Below are 17,842 nucleotides of genomic sequence, written 5' to 3' on the forward strand. Positions count from 1 at the left end.
TAAGTAATCCCTGGAAAAGCAGGGTTTTGAGTAATGAAACCATCTATGTTTTGTGGGTAAAAATGTTAACTGTGGCATTGGCTGTGGCAATAGCCCCATCAGATAACTGTCTTATTATGGTTTTCATAAACCCTCTCCCCAAGGAGCCAGCCCAGAGTGCCTAAGAAAGGAAGATTTGCCCCAACCTAGTTTCCATTTGTGGCTCAGTATGGGACCTGACCCACCTTCCACTTAAGTAGCAACATGAGCTCGTTTTTTATTCTCTTTCTGCCTTGGTTTTCCATTTTGTCCTTTCATAAAATCATTTATTCAACGAGTAGCTGTTCAGCCCCTACTATATATGGGGTACTAAATGTGTTGCTGTGTGGCACCATCTCTAGTGGCCAGGAGCTGAGAGGAGGTAAAATATATCTTACCTCCAAGGCAATATGTAATATTGGTAATATGTTTTATATAAGTTTATACAACTTGGAATTATAAGACTATAAGAGAAGATAGAATTATTTTTACTTGGGAGCATTAGGAAAGCACCACCCAAGAAGTCTGATAGGAGCCTTTAAATGGACAGGACTTCAACAGGAGAAAATATTAAAATAGGGCCATACAAAGCAGAGGAACTTGCACAAAAGCATTAAAGCTTGGAAGAACAGTGCAATTTTGTGGAATGGGATATGATTCAAATGCAGTGGAATAAGAATTTTTGCTTTTTCCCCAGATAGTGGGTAGGACCATACCATAGATGGATTTGAATGCTCCACAGGAGCAAAGCAGTGCTTTAGGTAGGTTAACCTAAAAGTACCATAAAGGGTGAAGTAGAGAAAAGCTTCTATTTAATTTAGAGACCATTGAAATAGTCTAAGCGTAAAGTGATAGGATCCTGAACTGTGGTGGTGGTGGTGGTGCCAGAAAAGGACACATATCCTAACTGATTAAACAATGCTTGGTTTGTCTAAAGAATAATATTAATTGTTTTCATATTGTGACTGGTGGTCGATTATGCCTAATTACTCTGCAACATAGGAACCGTCATGTGTATGTAACTTGGCATCAACCACTTAAAGCTTTGGAAAAATGAGACAGCTTTGTAGAACGAGGTCTAAATAAGGAAGCAGTTCCAGACAAATGCCTGGAAAGGACCTTTCAGCCCCCCATAGCCACTGAATCAAGTGAAAGTACCGTATGCAAATGGCAACTTAATAAATGAGAAATGAGTGGGGTTACTTTTGCGGTTTCTTAATGTTTACCCAGTTACGTTTTCTTTTTTTCTTTTTAGAAATTTAGACTTAAAAATCCTCTCCTAGTAACTTAGATCTATTAGCAAGAAAATTGCAGAAAAATCTGTGGCCCTTGTGGTACTTAAGTCAGAAGTAAATACGTGTATCAATTGAAGGGGAGGGGCTAATATGTCAACAGGGAAAGACCACAACCATAAACTGTTGGTATGCCTGTATTTTTCTCATGTGAGTATTATAGAACCTAAATAGATACCAGTTCAAAAGATAGAAACAAAAATCCTCATTTCATGATTATCTTCTAATCTTATGAAGTAGAATTGAAGGCATTACTCTTTCTTAATTTATAACTTCTAAAAGGCCCTAACGTAAAAGAGGGGACCTGTATCTTCCTTTGATTTACTTTAATATGGTATTAAGAACCTGGTAAAGAATCCGAGCCTATTAAATACTATAATCCTGAGATGCGATGAATAAGAAAGAATTTCCTGTTTCTTGCCCAACCTTGATCTCAGTCTACTACTTCAAGCTCTTTTACTGAGAAAGAGTTAACATGTAAGCTGTGAGGGACACTTGAGATTTCTAAAACATCGTATTTAATGTACTTTGCTTCTAGTAGGGTTTGGAACACATTAATTATATGATTGATCTCTTGTTACTTTTAAAGTAAAACGGCTGATTTTAAAATAATGAATCACTTGAATGTATCTTCGTCTTTTATTGGTCTTCATATAAAATGAGGTAAAACTCAGAAAACTCTAAAGCTTTTTGTTATGACGATTTTTGCAATTGCAGTAGTGGTAGAATTTCTAATTTCTTTTTTTAAGATGGAGATCCATTTGTGGGTTTGTTTGGGATGTTTTTGTAATAACATTTGTAACTATTTCCGTGTGTCATCTTTGGTAGTGATGTCCTTACTCACTAGGGAGTAAGGACATTCTGGTATGCATTTTGCTGTGAAGTTTTGGCTTGTAAGCCTATGAGTCCTTGTTATCATCTTTGATTTGGGAGCAGATTATTTCCCTTTGCTACTGCATTTGATTAAATGAGGTTACAAGAGAATTCAGAACTCAAAGCAAAAAGTTATAAAACTTGAGTCTCTTCATCATAGAGAATATCCTCTTACCATGCCTGCTTCCTTTGTTCTGATTTATTTAGCACCCATTTACTAAGCACCTAGAGTCTCAGGTACCAGGGAAACAGATAAATAACAACTGATCATGGTCTACCTAGAGGTGGTAATTACATGGGCATATTCAGACATGGGTACCAGTTAATTAATATTGCTGAATGGAAGACCAAAGGACCAATTGATTAAGGGAGGAAAAGGAAAAAAGCTTTCAGAACACCTTTTTTGATGTCAGCTCAGACATGGAATTTCATTCCATTGAGCCTGAAAACATAAAAGGGCACCTGATTATATGGGAAATTCTGATTTGAGTTTTTGAGTTAAGTTTTAGATGTGGAACAAATATCTATTAGACCAGTAGTTCCTAAATAACAATTTGTAGACTTTTGCTTGTAGCTGTGTAAGAATTTGTTAAAAATACGGCTTGCCTGAAGTACTGTAGAGATTTTGGTAAATCAGATCTAGGTGAGATCTGGGGATATGGGTTCCAAAATAGATTCTCAGATGATTCTGATAATCAGTAAGGTTTGGCATCTGCTGTAGTAAAGAGCAAGGAGAGAGTAGACAGCTGGTAGTTGAAGTCTCAGGAACGGATAGGATTCCCAGGAAGAACATGGACGGTGAGCAGAGAACATGGCTAAGGATGCACCAGCAGATAAGGAGTACGCAAGCGAAAAATCAGCCAAGAGACTAAAAAGGAATATACTATGTTGAGGAGCTGGAATATATATTTACCTAGATCTCCTTAGTCTTTGAATAGTAATGCTCATTTCTGAATCAATATAAAGGGGGGAAAAAGTGTAGAATAAAAATCTCTAGGTTTCTACCCATGATTTGGCTTTATTCCAGAAAGGATTAATCAAGCTTCAGACATGCCTTCCTGCAAAAAAATTTTTTCCTACTTCCATAATATCTGTTGGAGAAACAGAAATTGACCCTTTTGAATAGGGAAAATTGAACAAAGTAGATTATTGGAAAAGAAAGCTACAATATTAATCAGAATTTGTAAAACAAAAAAATGCCTTATTATACACTTACTAGATGGAATTAGAATATTTAATTTATTGAAATAACCTTTAAAATTGAGAACTAGAACTGCCATAGTGTTTCAGGAACAAATCTTTCTGTTCTTAACTCTTCCTGTTTCTTTTGTTACTGTGTGGTGATCAGTGCATCTTCGACTCATAGTGAGTAAAAACTTGTGTTAATGGAAATGGGCTGTTATAAAAAGGAAAAAAAATGGCAGTTATATAACCTGACTTGACGTAAAAATTAATTGCCTTTTTCAAAATCCATACCCCAGCATGAGGAACTTTATTGGTCTTAAGTGATTTTTAAAATACACACATTGTTGGCATTTACTTAGAGATACAGTTATTGTTCATTTACCCTCACTCTCCTTCTAGGCTTTAAGTAGGTGACCCTTCATGTAAGTGAATTATAGGCCACTTCAGTAGTTGTCTGTTCTCCTTTTCATTTAGTGGTCTGTGGTCTTCACTTCACTAATCACATAGAGATTTTTCGGAAGCTCAGTGAACAAGTGGTCAAATGGTTGGTAGTGGTCCAATATGTTTAAACTTTAGGGTTCTACGTTAAAGGAGAGTTTTTTAAAAGTCAACTGAATTAACACAGTATTAAGGAACTGTTTTATTGTGAATAATACTTTGTCATAGAGGAAAAGGTAGGCAATGATAAATATATTTGACTAAATAAAATTTACTGGTGAGAATACCACAGTGAGATCTTCAAAATTATCGATGGCCAACCTGTTATAAAATTTTTTTTAATGTTTTATTTTATTTTTGAGACAGAGAGAGACAGAGTATGAACAGGGGAGGGGCAGAGAGAGAGGGAGACAGAATCTGAAAGGGGCTCCAGGCTCTGAGCTGTCAGCACAGAGCCCAACGCGGGGCTGGAACTCACGGACCGTGAGATCATGACCTGAGCTGAAGTCGGATGCTTAACCGACTGAGCCACCCAGGCGCCCCTGGCCAACCTGTTATAATATAACCAGTTAAAAAGTTAAAGAGGAGGGTAGTGCACACAAGAGTGCCATCACTTCTGACACTAGTTGTGAGTTCAGGGTATTACCAGAATCACCCTCAGGTTCACCCTCAGGTTCAACAATTCACTAGAAACACTCAAGGAACTCAGTGAAAGCTGTTAAAATCATGGTGCCAGTATATTATAGCTAAAGGATACAGATTAAAGCCAGCCAAAGGAAGAAGTACATTGGGCAGAGTCCAGGAGAAATAGCAAACATGGAACTTTTTTTTGTCTTTGCCTCACAGAGTCATCGACAACATAGCTTTCCTGGCATCAGTGTGTAATGATACACATGGAGTATTGCCAGCTTCATTTAGGGGAGCTCACTTGAGTCTTATGTGCATAGTTTTTATAGGAGCTTATTCACGTACTGCCCACATGACTGACTTTTAGTTTTCAGTCTCTTTGTAGATAGAACTAATACTGTATGGCCCAAATCCCCATAATAAATCACATTGTTAGTCTGTTGGGTGACCAAAAGATATTGGCATGATATTCCAAGGGCCTAGAGATCACCTCCTGGTAACTCCAGCCCTCTTTTTGTGTGAGGTTAATTTTTCACTACACACTAATTCTTTCAGGTAATAAAAGCAGATGAGATCACACTGAAACAAGAGTTCACAAAACTGACTACAAAGGCTATGAAGTGAAATAGTCAGATGAAATGGTCCTTGTTGTCCACAAGACCAAGTTAAAACATCGTCATTCGGGGCGCCTGGGTGACGCAGTCGGTTAAGCGTCCGACTTCAACCAGGTCACGATCTCGCGGTCCGTGAGTTCGAGCCCCGCGTCAGGCTCTGGGCTGATGGCTCAGAGCCTGGAGCCTGTTTCCGATTTTGTGTCTGCCTCTCTCTCTGCCCCTCCCCCGTTCATGCTCTGTCTCTCTCTGTCCCAAAAATAAATAAACGTTGAAAAAAAAAAATTAAAAAAAAAAAAACAAAAAAAACATCGTCATTCAAGATGACCTTTCCATATTCTAGATTCCACTCAACTTTCCTCTTTGTGAATTCCCTTCTATAGACAATTAGAGTCCTATTACTTGGGCATGCCAAGTGCCTTCCTGCTTTGGATCCTCTGCTCACACCACCCTTGTATTATTATACAGTTGACTCTTGAACAAAATGGATTTCAACTGTGTGGGTCCATTTATACACTGATTTTATTTGATAAATGCAGTACAGTATTGTAAGTATATTTTTTCTTATTATTTTCTTAACATTGTCTTTCCTCTAGCTTAATTTATTTTTTTTAATGTTTATTTGTTTATTTTGAGAGAGAGGGGAGGGAGTGTGTATGGGGAGGGACTGAGAGAGGGGAGAGAGTCCCAAGCAGGCTCTGTGCTGTTCGCGTGGAGCCAACACAGGGCTCAATCCCACAACTGTGAGATCATGACTTGAACCCATCCTGTCATCTCCTGGGGAAGGCCCCTTTCACCACTTGAACCCTTCCCTAATCACTTTCTTTACTGACTTCTCATAGATAACTTTGCCCATATCATTTAATTTGGCTGTTAGCAATATGTCTCCTTCCACTGATATTTGCACCTATATTTTATGTTTACAAGATCTTAATCTCTTGCAATTTAGGGATATTATGGACTATATCCTATTTTTTTTTTTGATCCCCTGTCACCTAGTACAATGTCTTTTACATGGCAAGTGTTGGATGTTTGAATGGTAAACTTTCATACAGACATGTGCAACCAGGAGCATATTATTCAAGCATATGAATTAAGACATCTTTTAAAAATGATCCGAATTATACTTACAAATTTCTGAGGTCACCATGTTAATCCACAAAACTATTGGAATAATTTTTGGCAATTCATTGAAGACATCTGCACACAAAGGTCAGCAAAATTCTAGAAAGTGTCTAGAGAACTATTGACATTCTGCTCCCACCTCACAACTTTTGCACATGCTTTCCCCTTTGCCTGTAATGCTCTTTCTCTAAACAGTTGAACCTACCCTCAGAAAGTCAAAACCACCCTGCCTAAAATATCAGTCTTCTCCTCACTAGCTATTTACATTGTTTTATTTTTTTAGATAGTAATTTTAACTAACCAGTACTTGTTTTTTGTCTCTTTTCCCTGCTACTAGAATTTAAGTCCTATAGGGGAAGGGCATTGCCTTGCCAACAGTTGTTATCTTCTGCACCTAAAATAATGCCTAATTCTTAGTAGGTACTCAGAACTAGTACTTGTTGAATACATAAATGAATTTGTACTATGCAACAAATAGCTCAGTTTTTTTGTATCTTCAACTTTTATGTCATTCAATTTAAGAAGATGTAATTTAGCTCAAAGAGTTTCAAAGAGAAGCATTTAAAGCAGTTGACAGAGTGGTAGAATGTTTTCTAAAATTATTAAAAATTATTCAGCCTATAAACAATAACTAGGTATGCACATAGTCAAAATTAATAAAATTACAAAACTTAAAGGTTAGGTGCAAATAGACATTTTTATCAAATGCTAGTTATCAGAGGTGTTCTTTAGTTTTGTGGAAAAATAAAAGAATGTTATTTTTATACAATGGGAGTAAATATGGCGCTCTTAAATTTTTTATTTTATTTCAGTTTTTATCAAGGGGTTTGATAAAAATCCTAATTTTTAAAAATAATGCAAAGTTAGAAATGCATCTTGCTTTGAAAAATAACACCATGGAGTTCAGTTATTGTGCTTCATTCCAGCAGAAGTTGCAGAGTTTATCGCTGCTCATTGGATGAGTTTGCAAGACTGTCAAGTGCCTCACTTGAACCTTTATTTTGGGACAATGAGTGGTTAGCCACCCTGAAATGAGGACATATCCAAATATGGTCATAGATGCATTTGGTGGGTGTATTTGGAGTCTAAAAGTAACCCCAGGTATTTGTCATAGAGAGTCATCTCGGCTCTGACCTAAATTTCATAAGAACTCTGGGAAATCCAGGTTGTACCCACAGGCTACAGTACTACTTAGTTTCCCAGTCCCAAAAGAATGCTTTGTTTTATTCAGATATTTCCTACTGCAGTCCTGGCACTTCCTTCAGGATCAAGGTATCTATCATGAATATTGGCTGGTCTTAGAGATATGCACCCTCCTCTCCCCTCTCCTTCCCTTTCCTTTAGTTCTCATTGTTGCTTTTCTCCCTGAAGAGATTTCTTTCTAGTTGAAGCCAGAATATGGCTTATATTTTTGACCTTTGTGTCAGGCTTTGATCCTGAGACATTTGGTAGCATGTGTGTTCAATGCCCGGGAAACGGGTTGCTTAAGATATGATTGAGTTAATATTTCTTTCTTTGCTTCCATAGTATTCCACTTATGCTAAGACTCCCCCTACCCGCATATTCAAGGACTGAAGCCTGGCAGTGATCCATTCTTTTTGTGTTACTGTCTCTAGCCTACAATTTCAATAGCATGTTTAAAACCAGAGTGCACTTTCATATTTTCTCCTTTTATCTCTGCCTCTTTGGATTTTTGGCAAACATCAAGGCAAATAAGTCAGACCCACCACTGCAAACCCATCTGCTTTCGGGGACATGTAAGCCGACCAGTTTGTGATGTTTTACCATAGATCTAGCTCCAACATAGAACTGAAGGAGGATCCCTGTGAAGTCAGAATAGAAGGCACGTTCTAAGGTCAAATATTTTTTAAGCTCTGAATCATTTATCTGCCAACTGTGAGTAGGTGTGGTCTACATTGGCATTTTTAGTAACACTAGCAAATTGGCATGGTATTTATAAAGTTGAAGTAATTTTGTGGTCGATGAAAGGTGAAAATGCAGTTATACTTTGGATTTGACAATAGGGATTAATAAGAACAGATGCTTGTCGTAGTTGTAAAAATGTAGCAAATTAAGGCACAGTCAAGGAGTTCCTTTATCAGACATTACTTTTACACTTCATCTGGGGCTAAGGTCACATGTGAAAACAATCATCTGCAGCGAAATACCTTTCCAGTTGTTGACAGCCCAGAAATTGTTTTATAAAAAAATTATAGTCTATGGTCATCCAAACCTATCCTCCTAATACTTGTTGGCACTTGAATGCCATATTCATTTTTTTTCTCACAATAAACAAGTTAAGTGATGATTCTCTTGGAATAGGAATTGAAAGGATTGCACACATGTCAGGTATACCCATAGTACTAGAAGAGCAGCTAATATGAAACACTTGATGGAGACTGTAAATTGAATCCACTTAAAATGGTCCAAAGTTAATTGAGCTACTTATACATCCTAGAGATGATTTTAAATTGATCTTCCACAAGCCAGATGATACCCTCTGTTGGACCATGGATTTTATTTACCACGCTGGAGATGATATCTGTTTTGAAAATAAAAAGATAATTTAGCCTTCTGATGTAGCAGTTTGGAAATTAAAGAAAATCCTTTGTAGGTAAACTAAATAGAAATTTAGTTTCGGTGTGTTGGCAGTGTCAGGGCTGTGGGGTGGTGAGGAGGCAGTAAAACTCAACTTCTAAGACTTTCCTCTAAACCTCTCTCTGTTACTCCCTGTTACTGGTCTGAGTCAGTTTCTGTGTGTGGTCCAACTTGACTGCGGCTTAGACAGGATCGATGATCTCAAGAACTCTGCCTGCCAGTTATGTGCTTGGCGTCAGTGGTCCAGAAGGAAGGCATGCAGAAGAGACAGTGGCGTTTGTCCTGTCCAGAACTGCGACGTAAGGCCTTCTCTGGTTCTCACAAGCTAAATTCTGAAGCAGTGGTGGAAATGGTAGCTACTCTGGCAAATTTAACTTCTACCACACCCTGTCCTTTCCATCCTCCTGAGTTGTGTACATCTTTATTGCATGGTCATATGCAAAGCTGCAGTCAGAATGTCTACCAGTTGATAAAACATTACTTTATGCAAACGATTGTTCACTTTTGCTCTTATTCATGGATTGATAGAAACAAGGATAATTTAGGACACGCGAGATACATGCTAGGAAATTCAGAATGGGGAGTGTATATATTTAAATGTCATCGTGCTGAAAGCTCTATTCATAACGTTCATGATATCCAAAGAAAAACAGTGGTTTATTATTTGAAGTGCACACATAAAAATGTATAAAATGTTATGTTCACCAAAGTATTTAAACAGTTAAATGTGATTCTGAAGGAAAAAGAGGAAGAAATAATTAACAATTACTATTTTGATTTGTTTCTTTAATGAATACTGAGTTCATACCAGGCAGCATGCTAAGCACTTTGCGTGCATTATTTTATTCTAAATGAGGTAAATTTAGTATTATTGTCCCATTTTATAGATGAGGAAACTGAAGTTTCGTGAGATTGAATAACTTGTTAGGGATCCTATTCGTATTAAGTGGAGCAGCCAGGAATAGGACCAGTGAGTTTATCTGGCTCCAAGCCACTAGCCCACCAAACTGGACTGAAGACCAGAACGGGAGATGCGTCTACGGGGAAATAAATTGTGGGTCAGGCTGTGAACCTGCGGGTATTGGTGAAGTAGCTGCCCATGAAGGAGTGACTTCTTCCCTCTTTCCTTTCTGAAGATGACTGTCAGGATTTAAGGAGATTCTGCTTATGGGAGCCATCCAAGAAGACGACCTCATTATCAGTTTTGGTTGTGCTATAAAATGTTTTTAGCCATATTAAAAAAAAAGTTTTCGCATGAAACCTTTTAACTCTGGGTATTTCAATGGCGAAATATTTGGCCTCTTTTTTGTCCTTCTTATGAAATCTTCTTATGAAAATTGACAACTATAATTGAAATAAATCTAAAGAAAATTAATATTGAAGAGAAAAATCATTTTTATCTTCATTTTTACTGAGTGTTACTGAGCTTTGATTCAAGTCTTTGTTGAAGAAGTGAGTGAATTTGGGAGATTAGGTGTGGATTCTGGAAATGTGTGCTGTTTTTACTCTCTACAGTATGGGTAATTGGGAGGAGGTGAGCTTGAGCTTTGAAAAGATGATTATTTTCTCTAGTACATAATTTCATTTGTATTAGTCTCTTTATAAGACTCTAATGTACCTTCTGACCTTCAGTTATATGAAAGGGATCAGTGAATAATATAGCAAAATATTTTATTTAGTTTATTAAGTGAAGTTCCAGAAGTTATTCCCTTAGCCACCTGAGAGCAGTATGTTGGAAGAAAGCTCTAGAAACGCACATTTGTGGAGAGCATTTGAAAGTAATCCTAGGAAGGGATGGTTCATAAGGAAAAGTTGATGATTTTTACTTTCATTTAATTTTTGCCCATTTATTTTTAGAAACAAATAAGGAAGATTCAAGTGTGCGTAGAAAAAATTACTCCATATTATGCATAGTTACTTTCTAGAAAATTTTGATCAATTTCCCTTTCTCTGAATCAGACTGTTGGTACCATTTAAACACAGTATGATGCCAAATGAGTAGGCAGTTTCTAGGGAATATAGTCCAATTATTTCTCTCCCTTAACATCTTGAAAAGTGTAAAAGACTTATCCTGTGAACCACTCAGCACATGTTTGCCCCTGAAATAGTTCAGCAATGGCAGTAGTAACATTTTCATTGGTCATCTTTTCAAATAGCTTATAAGGGGAAGCTATTACTGTGTGGAAAGAAAACCTTTCTATTAGGGAAAGCCTGGGCAGTGAAAACTTTTCTTCTACCTGGTACCAGATCCCCCACTCAGGGGATCTCCTACTTAGACACTGCCATAACCAGCCATATCTCTTTGTACGTTACCTTTATGTGTGCTCCCACCTGCCCTCACAATTTTCTGTCATTAGAAACTGCATTTATGTTGATAAGTATAAACTTTCTAGGTGTCCTGACACTTAAGGTATGGTAATTTTTTTTTAAGTTTCGTTTCTATTCAGCTGTAGCCTTACATTCCAATAAGCCTTCAGAGTTTCCTCTGGACTGATTTGCAGTGTCTTCGGTGTTTGCTAGCAAATTTGGAACATTTCAGTTTGTGTCCTTTCTCTACATGGTATGAGATCTAATTACCACTCAGTGTGAAATAGCAGCCGAAATGAAAAAAGGCAGCAAGAGAAGGCACTGGCTTAACTCACAGTTAATCAGCTATTTCCTTTCTTACATACTTCTCAGCTACAGAGAGAAAAGGGAGATAGCACTCATTAAAGTAATTCATGTATTAAACGTTTTTTTCCTTTCTTGATTTTAACTAAAATAGGGGTTTTGTTCAAATCTTCATGCAAGCAAGACATTAAAGAACACTTAATTTGCACTGGTGGCCATTGGTGTTTCTTAAATTGTGCAAAGTATTTTCATCATCAGGGTTGCCGGAAGTAGTTCCATCCTATTTTCTTGACATTAAACAGAGAAAACAACATTTCTAGGAATCAGATTCAATCAAATGAATGATTAATCACTTTTTATAAGGCTTAGAATTTTATTCTAATTATTAATTATTCTAATTAATCTTTAGTCATCTTAATATAGTAGTTTTGAGGGTTTTTGTTCTCTGGAGTGTGTGAGTTGATAATTAACCTATCAGGGAAAAGATTGATACCTTTACTTTTTAAAACTATTGTGGTCTGAGTTTTCACTTATCAGATGGTCAAAAATGTGAAAAGTTAGTAATATGTGGTATTGGGCAGGTATGGAAAAACATCTTCTCCACCAGTGTTTAGAGTATGTATTGTTACAACACCTCTGGAAGGAAAGTATCTTCATCAAAAATGAAAATGTGTACACCCTTTGACCTATAGTTCCACCACTAGGAATCTATTGTTGAACATGTATGTATAAAAATGTTCTTAGTGATATTATTTGTAATATAAATAGAAAAATGCAAAAAAATCATTAATAGAATATTAAACCATCATATATTTTTATCCAGATGTACCTCATTCTTTTTAATAGCTGCTCTGAAAGACACTGAAATATACTTGCATGTACTGATAAGGAATATTCTGTAAGTTACCCCATTACATGAAAGGAGCAGATAGTTTTCTTCTATTTGTGCTTCAAAAAGCAAAGGATGGAGATGTGTGTATACAGCTTCCCTCCCTCACCTCCCCTCACATGAGCATATGTTCACACATCTATAGATAGATGGATGAAAGGATACAAAAGAAACTGTTGGTAGCATTTATAGCTGGTGAATGGGACTGTGGGTCTGGAATGGAAGGCAGGTATTTTCAGTGGGGGGAAGCATACTCTTCTTGTGCTATTTGACTATTTTCTTTTTACCATACGTATCTATTATTTTTCATTATTAAAAAGAAATTTTAAATTAATGACCAGGTCTATTTTTTTCTTTTTTAGGACTCAGCCCAGGAGAGTGTTATCACTCGAGATATTCATCGTACGTTTCCTGCACATGATTACTTTAAAGATACTGGAGGAGATGGCCAGGAATCACTTTACAAGATTTGCAAGGTAGGGCCCTCCACCTCATTTTTTTAAACTTATTTTACAGGACTATATCTTAGGAACCCATCTTACAGATTTTTTTTCTGTCATTTTTTATTTGCTCTGTGCCATGTTGATGCTGGGCAGCCAGAGCCCCTTGCCAAGAGAGTTCATGGCTTTACATGAGAAAGAATTCAAGAGCAAGTTTAGAGAAAGGGATGAAGATTTATTAAGTCTAGAAGTAAGAAAGGAGCTACTTCACAAAGTAGCAGTCTCTCATCCCAGATGAGGAAAAGGATCCTCTTTGCCTCGAATGAAGGGTTTTAAGTGGTTTAAAAAATTTTTCTTTTTAAATGTTTACTTATTTTTGAGAGAGAGAGATACAGAGTATGAGCAGGGGAGGAGCAGAGAGAGAGAGGGAGACACAGAATCTGAAGCAGGCTCCAGACTCTGAGCTGTTAGCATAGAGCACGGAATGCATGAACCTTGAGATCATGACCTGAGCCGAAGTCGGATGCTTAACCAACTAAGCCACCAGGTGCCCTGGGTTTTAAGTTTTAAAATTAGCTAACCTTTATAGGAAGGGGCTTAGTCTTTAACTTTGGCTTTATCATTTGCATGGGTGCTTAGTTTTTTCCATTGTCTTAGGTAGCAATTTTAAGAGTGTCTGGCCTTTCTGGCTTTTACTGCCAGAGGGAATAGGGTCCTGTGGTTTTCTGAGTCAGATTTTGTGACCCTTTTTATGACTTGCTGGCTTTTAGGTTAAAGGTCAGCCTAAAACCAAAATGACTTTACTAAAGTCAGTTTGTCTCTTCAGTCTCCCTTCCTTCCTGCCTTTGTTTTCTCTGCTCAGTACTTAGTCCTGAAGGTGACTTTTTGGCTGCATGTCCCATGCCTGCTTGTCAGGGAGGGGGCGCACTATGACCTCATTTTGCTGCTAAGGAGAAAGGAACTAAAGGTCCTCTCAGGCTACTGTAGTAAAGGCTCAGAGGAGTCCCGATGACTGCCCTTATGACAATTTAATGTGGCAGTTGTCTCAATTTTTGGACAATACATAAGGGTAAGAAACAATGTGGTTTTTTGATACTATCGAGGTCTCCGATATTACTAGTATACCCTGACTTATGCCACATAATACATCTTTGTGCAGTTTTTATGTCCCATTTTGAAACCTTTTCCCTCATTATTAGTAAACCTGAAAGAAAAACTTTTCCTGAATTTTAGTAAATACGCTCTACTTGGATAGAAAAGATTCTGTTTCTGTTAATGGAGAATAGCTATCAGATTGGTAATTTTTCAAGGTTATACCAGAAATGCAAAATGACTTTTTAAATCATTGCATATAGTTAACTCATGTAGTGAATGCTAATTGAGGCCAAAAGCTAAAAACTGCAAAGTCCATTAAACAAAGTTTTGCCCTTTATCCTCAAATTTAAGATGCCTTACAAAATGTGGTGGGTAAACTCCACATTGTCCTCATCTACCATCCCAATAAAGGTTATTGCTGAATGGCGGACTACAAGAAAATCTTGTAGTAATATGGAGAAAAGGCAAGTACAAGGGCTAATTTATAAGTTAGGTAATCAGTTCTTGAATAATTAAATTTGTCCTTATATTGAGTAGTAAAAATGGGCCAGTTGGACATTCAGAAGTATGTTCATATATCAGTGTCATTTTATATTTACTGATTTTTTTAAATGTTATTTATAAAAGCCCTTGCCTGCTTGTGCTAGCAAGTAGGACGGATGGCCTAATTCTGCAAATGGCACAGCTTTCATTGAAACCCTTCTTGCATGTTTGTAGTTTAGCCCTCTGCCCTCTCCTATCTTCCCTTCCCTTCCCTTCCCCTTCCCCTTCCCCTTCCCCTTCCCCTTCCCCTTCCCCTTCCCCTTCCCCTTCCCCTCCCCCTCCCCCTCCCCTTCCCCCTCCCCTTCCCCTTCCCCTTCCTTTCTCTTTCCCTTCCTTTCTCTTTACCTTCCCATCTCTTTCCCTTCTCTTTCTCTTTTCTCCAGTGTAGCCATTTGGAGGATGATAAACACTGATCAGAAATCTTTTTTTATATGGTTATATCGTCAGAGCTAGAAATGCATAAATAACTTAAACTCTGAGAGTATACTGACTTCTGGAAAATAATACATCATCTAGTTTTAAAAATGCCACAAACCATTGAACACCCCTACAGATGTATATTCATTATATGATTGTAAAAGGCAAAAGTAATTATTAAAAATTTTTCTACCAATTTTGAAATTGTCAGCTAATTAGCTTCTGGCTTATGTAAGGATGATAACAAAATTTATATAGTTTTTAAGTTTATGTAGAAGGGTCTGACCTATGATATACAGGAGAACATTTTCCTCCTAGCATTCAGCATATTTTCAGCCAAACTTTTCCCTCAATTTTTCTCTGGTTGATACTAGATAATTTTTTCACATAACTAAAACAGATGGTTCGTGTGCTTGCAGCCTCTGACTTAACAATTTTGCTCCATTGTAGTAAAAACAGTATTTCTTTCCCTCATTATATAATATTTACAGGAGAAATATCTGAATCACTACCAAACACAAAAATAAAAGTTAAATAGTTGGTATATTTAAGTAGTTGATATCTCTTGCTTGGATATGGCAGATAATAATCCAACCTTGAATTCATTAGAGAGTACTCATTAGTACATTCACACAGCTTGTGTGGCCATGTTAGATCATCAGTGTATATTTTGCAACATGATTAGACAGTTTTAAAGCCCTTGCTGAATTAAGAGTATTAGAACAGGGGTGCCTGGGTGGTTCAGTCACCTAAGTGTCCGACTTCGGCTCGGGTCATGATGTCGCAGTTGGTGAGTTGGAGCCCCGCATCGGTTTCTGTGCTGACAGCTCAGAGCCTGGAGCCTGCTTCAGATTCTGTGTCTCCCTCTCTTTCTCTGCCCCTCCCCCACTCGCACTCTGCTTTCTCTCTCCCCAAACATAAAATAAACATTAAAAAAACTTAAGAAAAAAAGAGTATTAGAACACTGTAGCTCTAAGATACCTTATAAATGTTGAGCATTTTAAATTACACTACATTTTGTAAAAATGTGGAAAACAAAAGAATCATATTAAAAGCATTTCAAAACTCAGGATAGTAAATAAAAGTTGCTAAGGCTTATAATGTTGTACTAAAATATATATTACCTAAACATTTTACAGTGCCCTTTGATAATGGGAGAGAGCAGAGATTAATATTTCAGAATATGTTGGAGAAACCAAAATTTGCTGGGGTCCTAATTGACACAGTTCCTTCTTCTCTTGATCTGTTATGTAGTGATTCAGCGCTCATGCAGGGAAACCTCAGGTGGTGGTGATAACTCAAAAATTGTGCATACATTTTCCTTTGCTTTTTCTATCCAATGTGAGCCATAGTCTTTCATTTTATGACCTTCATCCCATATCCCCCAAAGTTGCTATATGTAAAAAGGCCATTGAGTGTGGTCTGCCTGTTATATCACTTTTATTCCTAGAATCATATCCAACATCATACCTCACACTCTCAGCAATACACCTTTGAGTTTCTGTCCTGGATACCTTGCACAACCTGAATAAACATTAATAATACCTTGATTTAAAAAGGCTTCTTCTTTACCAATTTTTTTTTTCTTCCTTAATCTTTTTCTTGTCTTACTGCACTGGCCAGAATCTCCATTAATAGTACTAAAATGAAGCAATTATAGTGGACATTCTTGTCATGCTCCTTATTGTAATGATTTACCATTAAGAATGATGTATCTTATTTCACATCAGCAACACACTATAGATCTTTTTTTTTAATACGGTGTCTTTCACGTGCTATAATAATTTCACATTTACAAAGTACTTTCACATATATTACTTCATTTATTTCTGACAACTTCTTATCAGTGGAGCCTATACTAGAAATATGTGCTGTGCTCTTAAATTGAGACAGAAATTATTAAGAGAATTTCAATTATAATAAGTGTGGAAATCAATTCTGGTTTCAAGGATATAGAAGTCTGACTTTGTAGTTAAAAAGTTTTCTGTGGCTCTGGTGAAATGAGAAATGATCTGAACTGTCAGATTAGAGGGAAGACTGTTAAAAATTTGCTGTCATGTTTTAATGGCCCTGTCAATTTCAGTTTTTTGCCTCTTAATATCTTTTTTCAAAGTAGGAGGAAATTGAAATGGTTCAAAGATCCCTCTGTTGTCATAAATTTATGTGTGGAAGTTAAACTGAAAGTATAATAGAATTCATAGGATTCTGAAAATGAAAAGTTTAGGGTTCTCCTAACTCCCTCCATCCCTCCCTTCCTCCTTCCCTTTTCTTGTCTTTCCTATTAGTCAGGTCAATAACATATTTTAAAATAGTGTCCTTGAAAGGAGGGAAAAAATACTAGCACCCCAAGTATCTTTAGCACTTTTTTAATTTAAATATGTTATAAAGTCTATTTTGAGTTAGAAGACAGGTTGGCACAGTTTAAAGGACTGAACATCAGGAAATCTGGTTCTTGATTCTTAAGCAGACCTAAGACTGGGAAAATCACTTTTTGGATTTCCTCCTCATTAAGACTGTGGGGTTTGATATGATTATTCCAATTCTAATTTGAAGTGATTATAAGTGTTTAAGTTTTTCCTTAAAATATAATAGATGAGTGCAGAATTTAACAATTCCCATGTCAGGAGTTATATATATATATCCAGCCATCTCTCAATACCAGTGTTAGAAGTAAGTGTGATTTAACTTTACAGACTTCACCAGCTTTCTATTATTGTGTTTGGGTGTGTGTTTCATGCACACATGAAATGGAATAATTTAGTGATTTACTTTGAGATATACATCTCTTTAAAAACCTGAAACAAGTCAGTCATAGAAATCAGCTAAAATATTGTTCACAACAGTACAGATTGAAGAGACTCTTCATGTGCAATTTAATTTGAGTATTATTGCCTTTTCTAATTTTCTGATTTGAGTAACTGCTTTCTGAAAAAGAGGCTACTGCTGTGAGTTGAATGGGATGGGCTGAATATATTACAGAGAGATCAATACCTTTCCTCATCTGGGTTAATAATTTGATTGTATAATGGTTTGTGAAAGGACAAAAATAGACTTAACTTTAAAATAAGCTTGTTTTATCAA

At 36.7% G+C, this 17,842-nt stretch overlaps 1 protein-coding gene across 5 annotated transcripts in view; it reads left to right on the forward strand.

The window, feature by feature from the left end:
* The window catches only part of RABGAP1L (RAB GTPase activating protein 1 like), a 765,564-nt gene that overhangs the window by 428,963 nt on the left and 318,759 nt on the right, over positions 1–17,842 (forward strand). For all 5 annotated transcript variants that reach the window (XM_047840293.1, XM_047840290.1, XM_047840291.1 and 2 more), the window contains one exon: positions 12,629–12,742. In XM_047840293.1, the coding sequence (XP_047696249.1) occupies positions 12,629–12,742 (114 nt within the window). The remainder of the gene's footprint in view (positions 1–12,628; positions 12,743–17,842) is intronic.

The sequence above is a fragment of the Prionailurus viverrinus genome, chromosome F1 (assembly GCF_022837055.1).
Source record: "Prionailurus viverrinus isolate Anna chromosome F1, UM_Priviv_1.0, whole genome shotgun sequence".
Classification (NCBI taxonomy): Eukaryota; Metazoa; Chordata; class Mammalia; order Carnivora; family Felidae; genus Prionailurus; species Prionailurus viverrinus.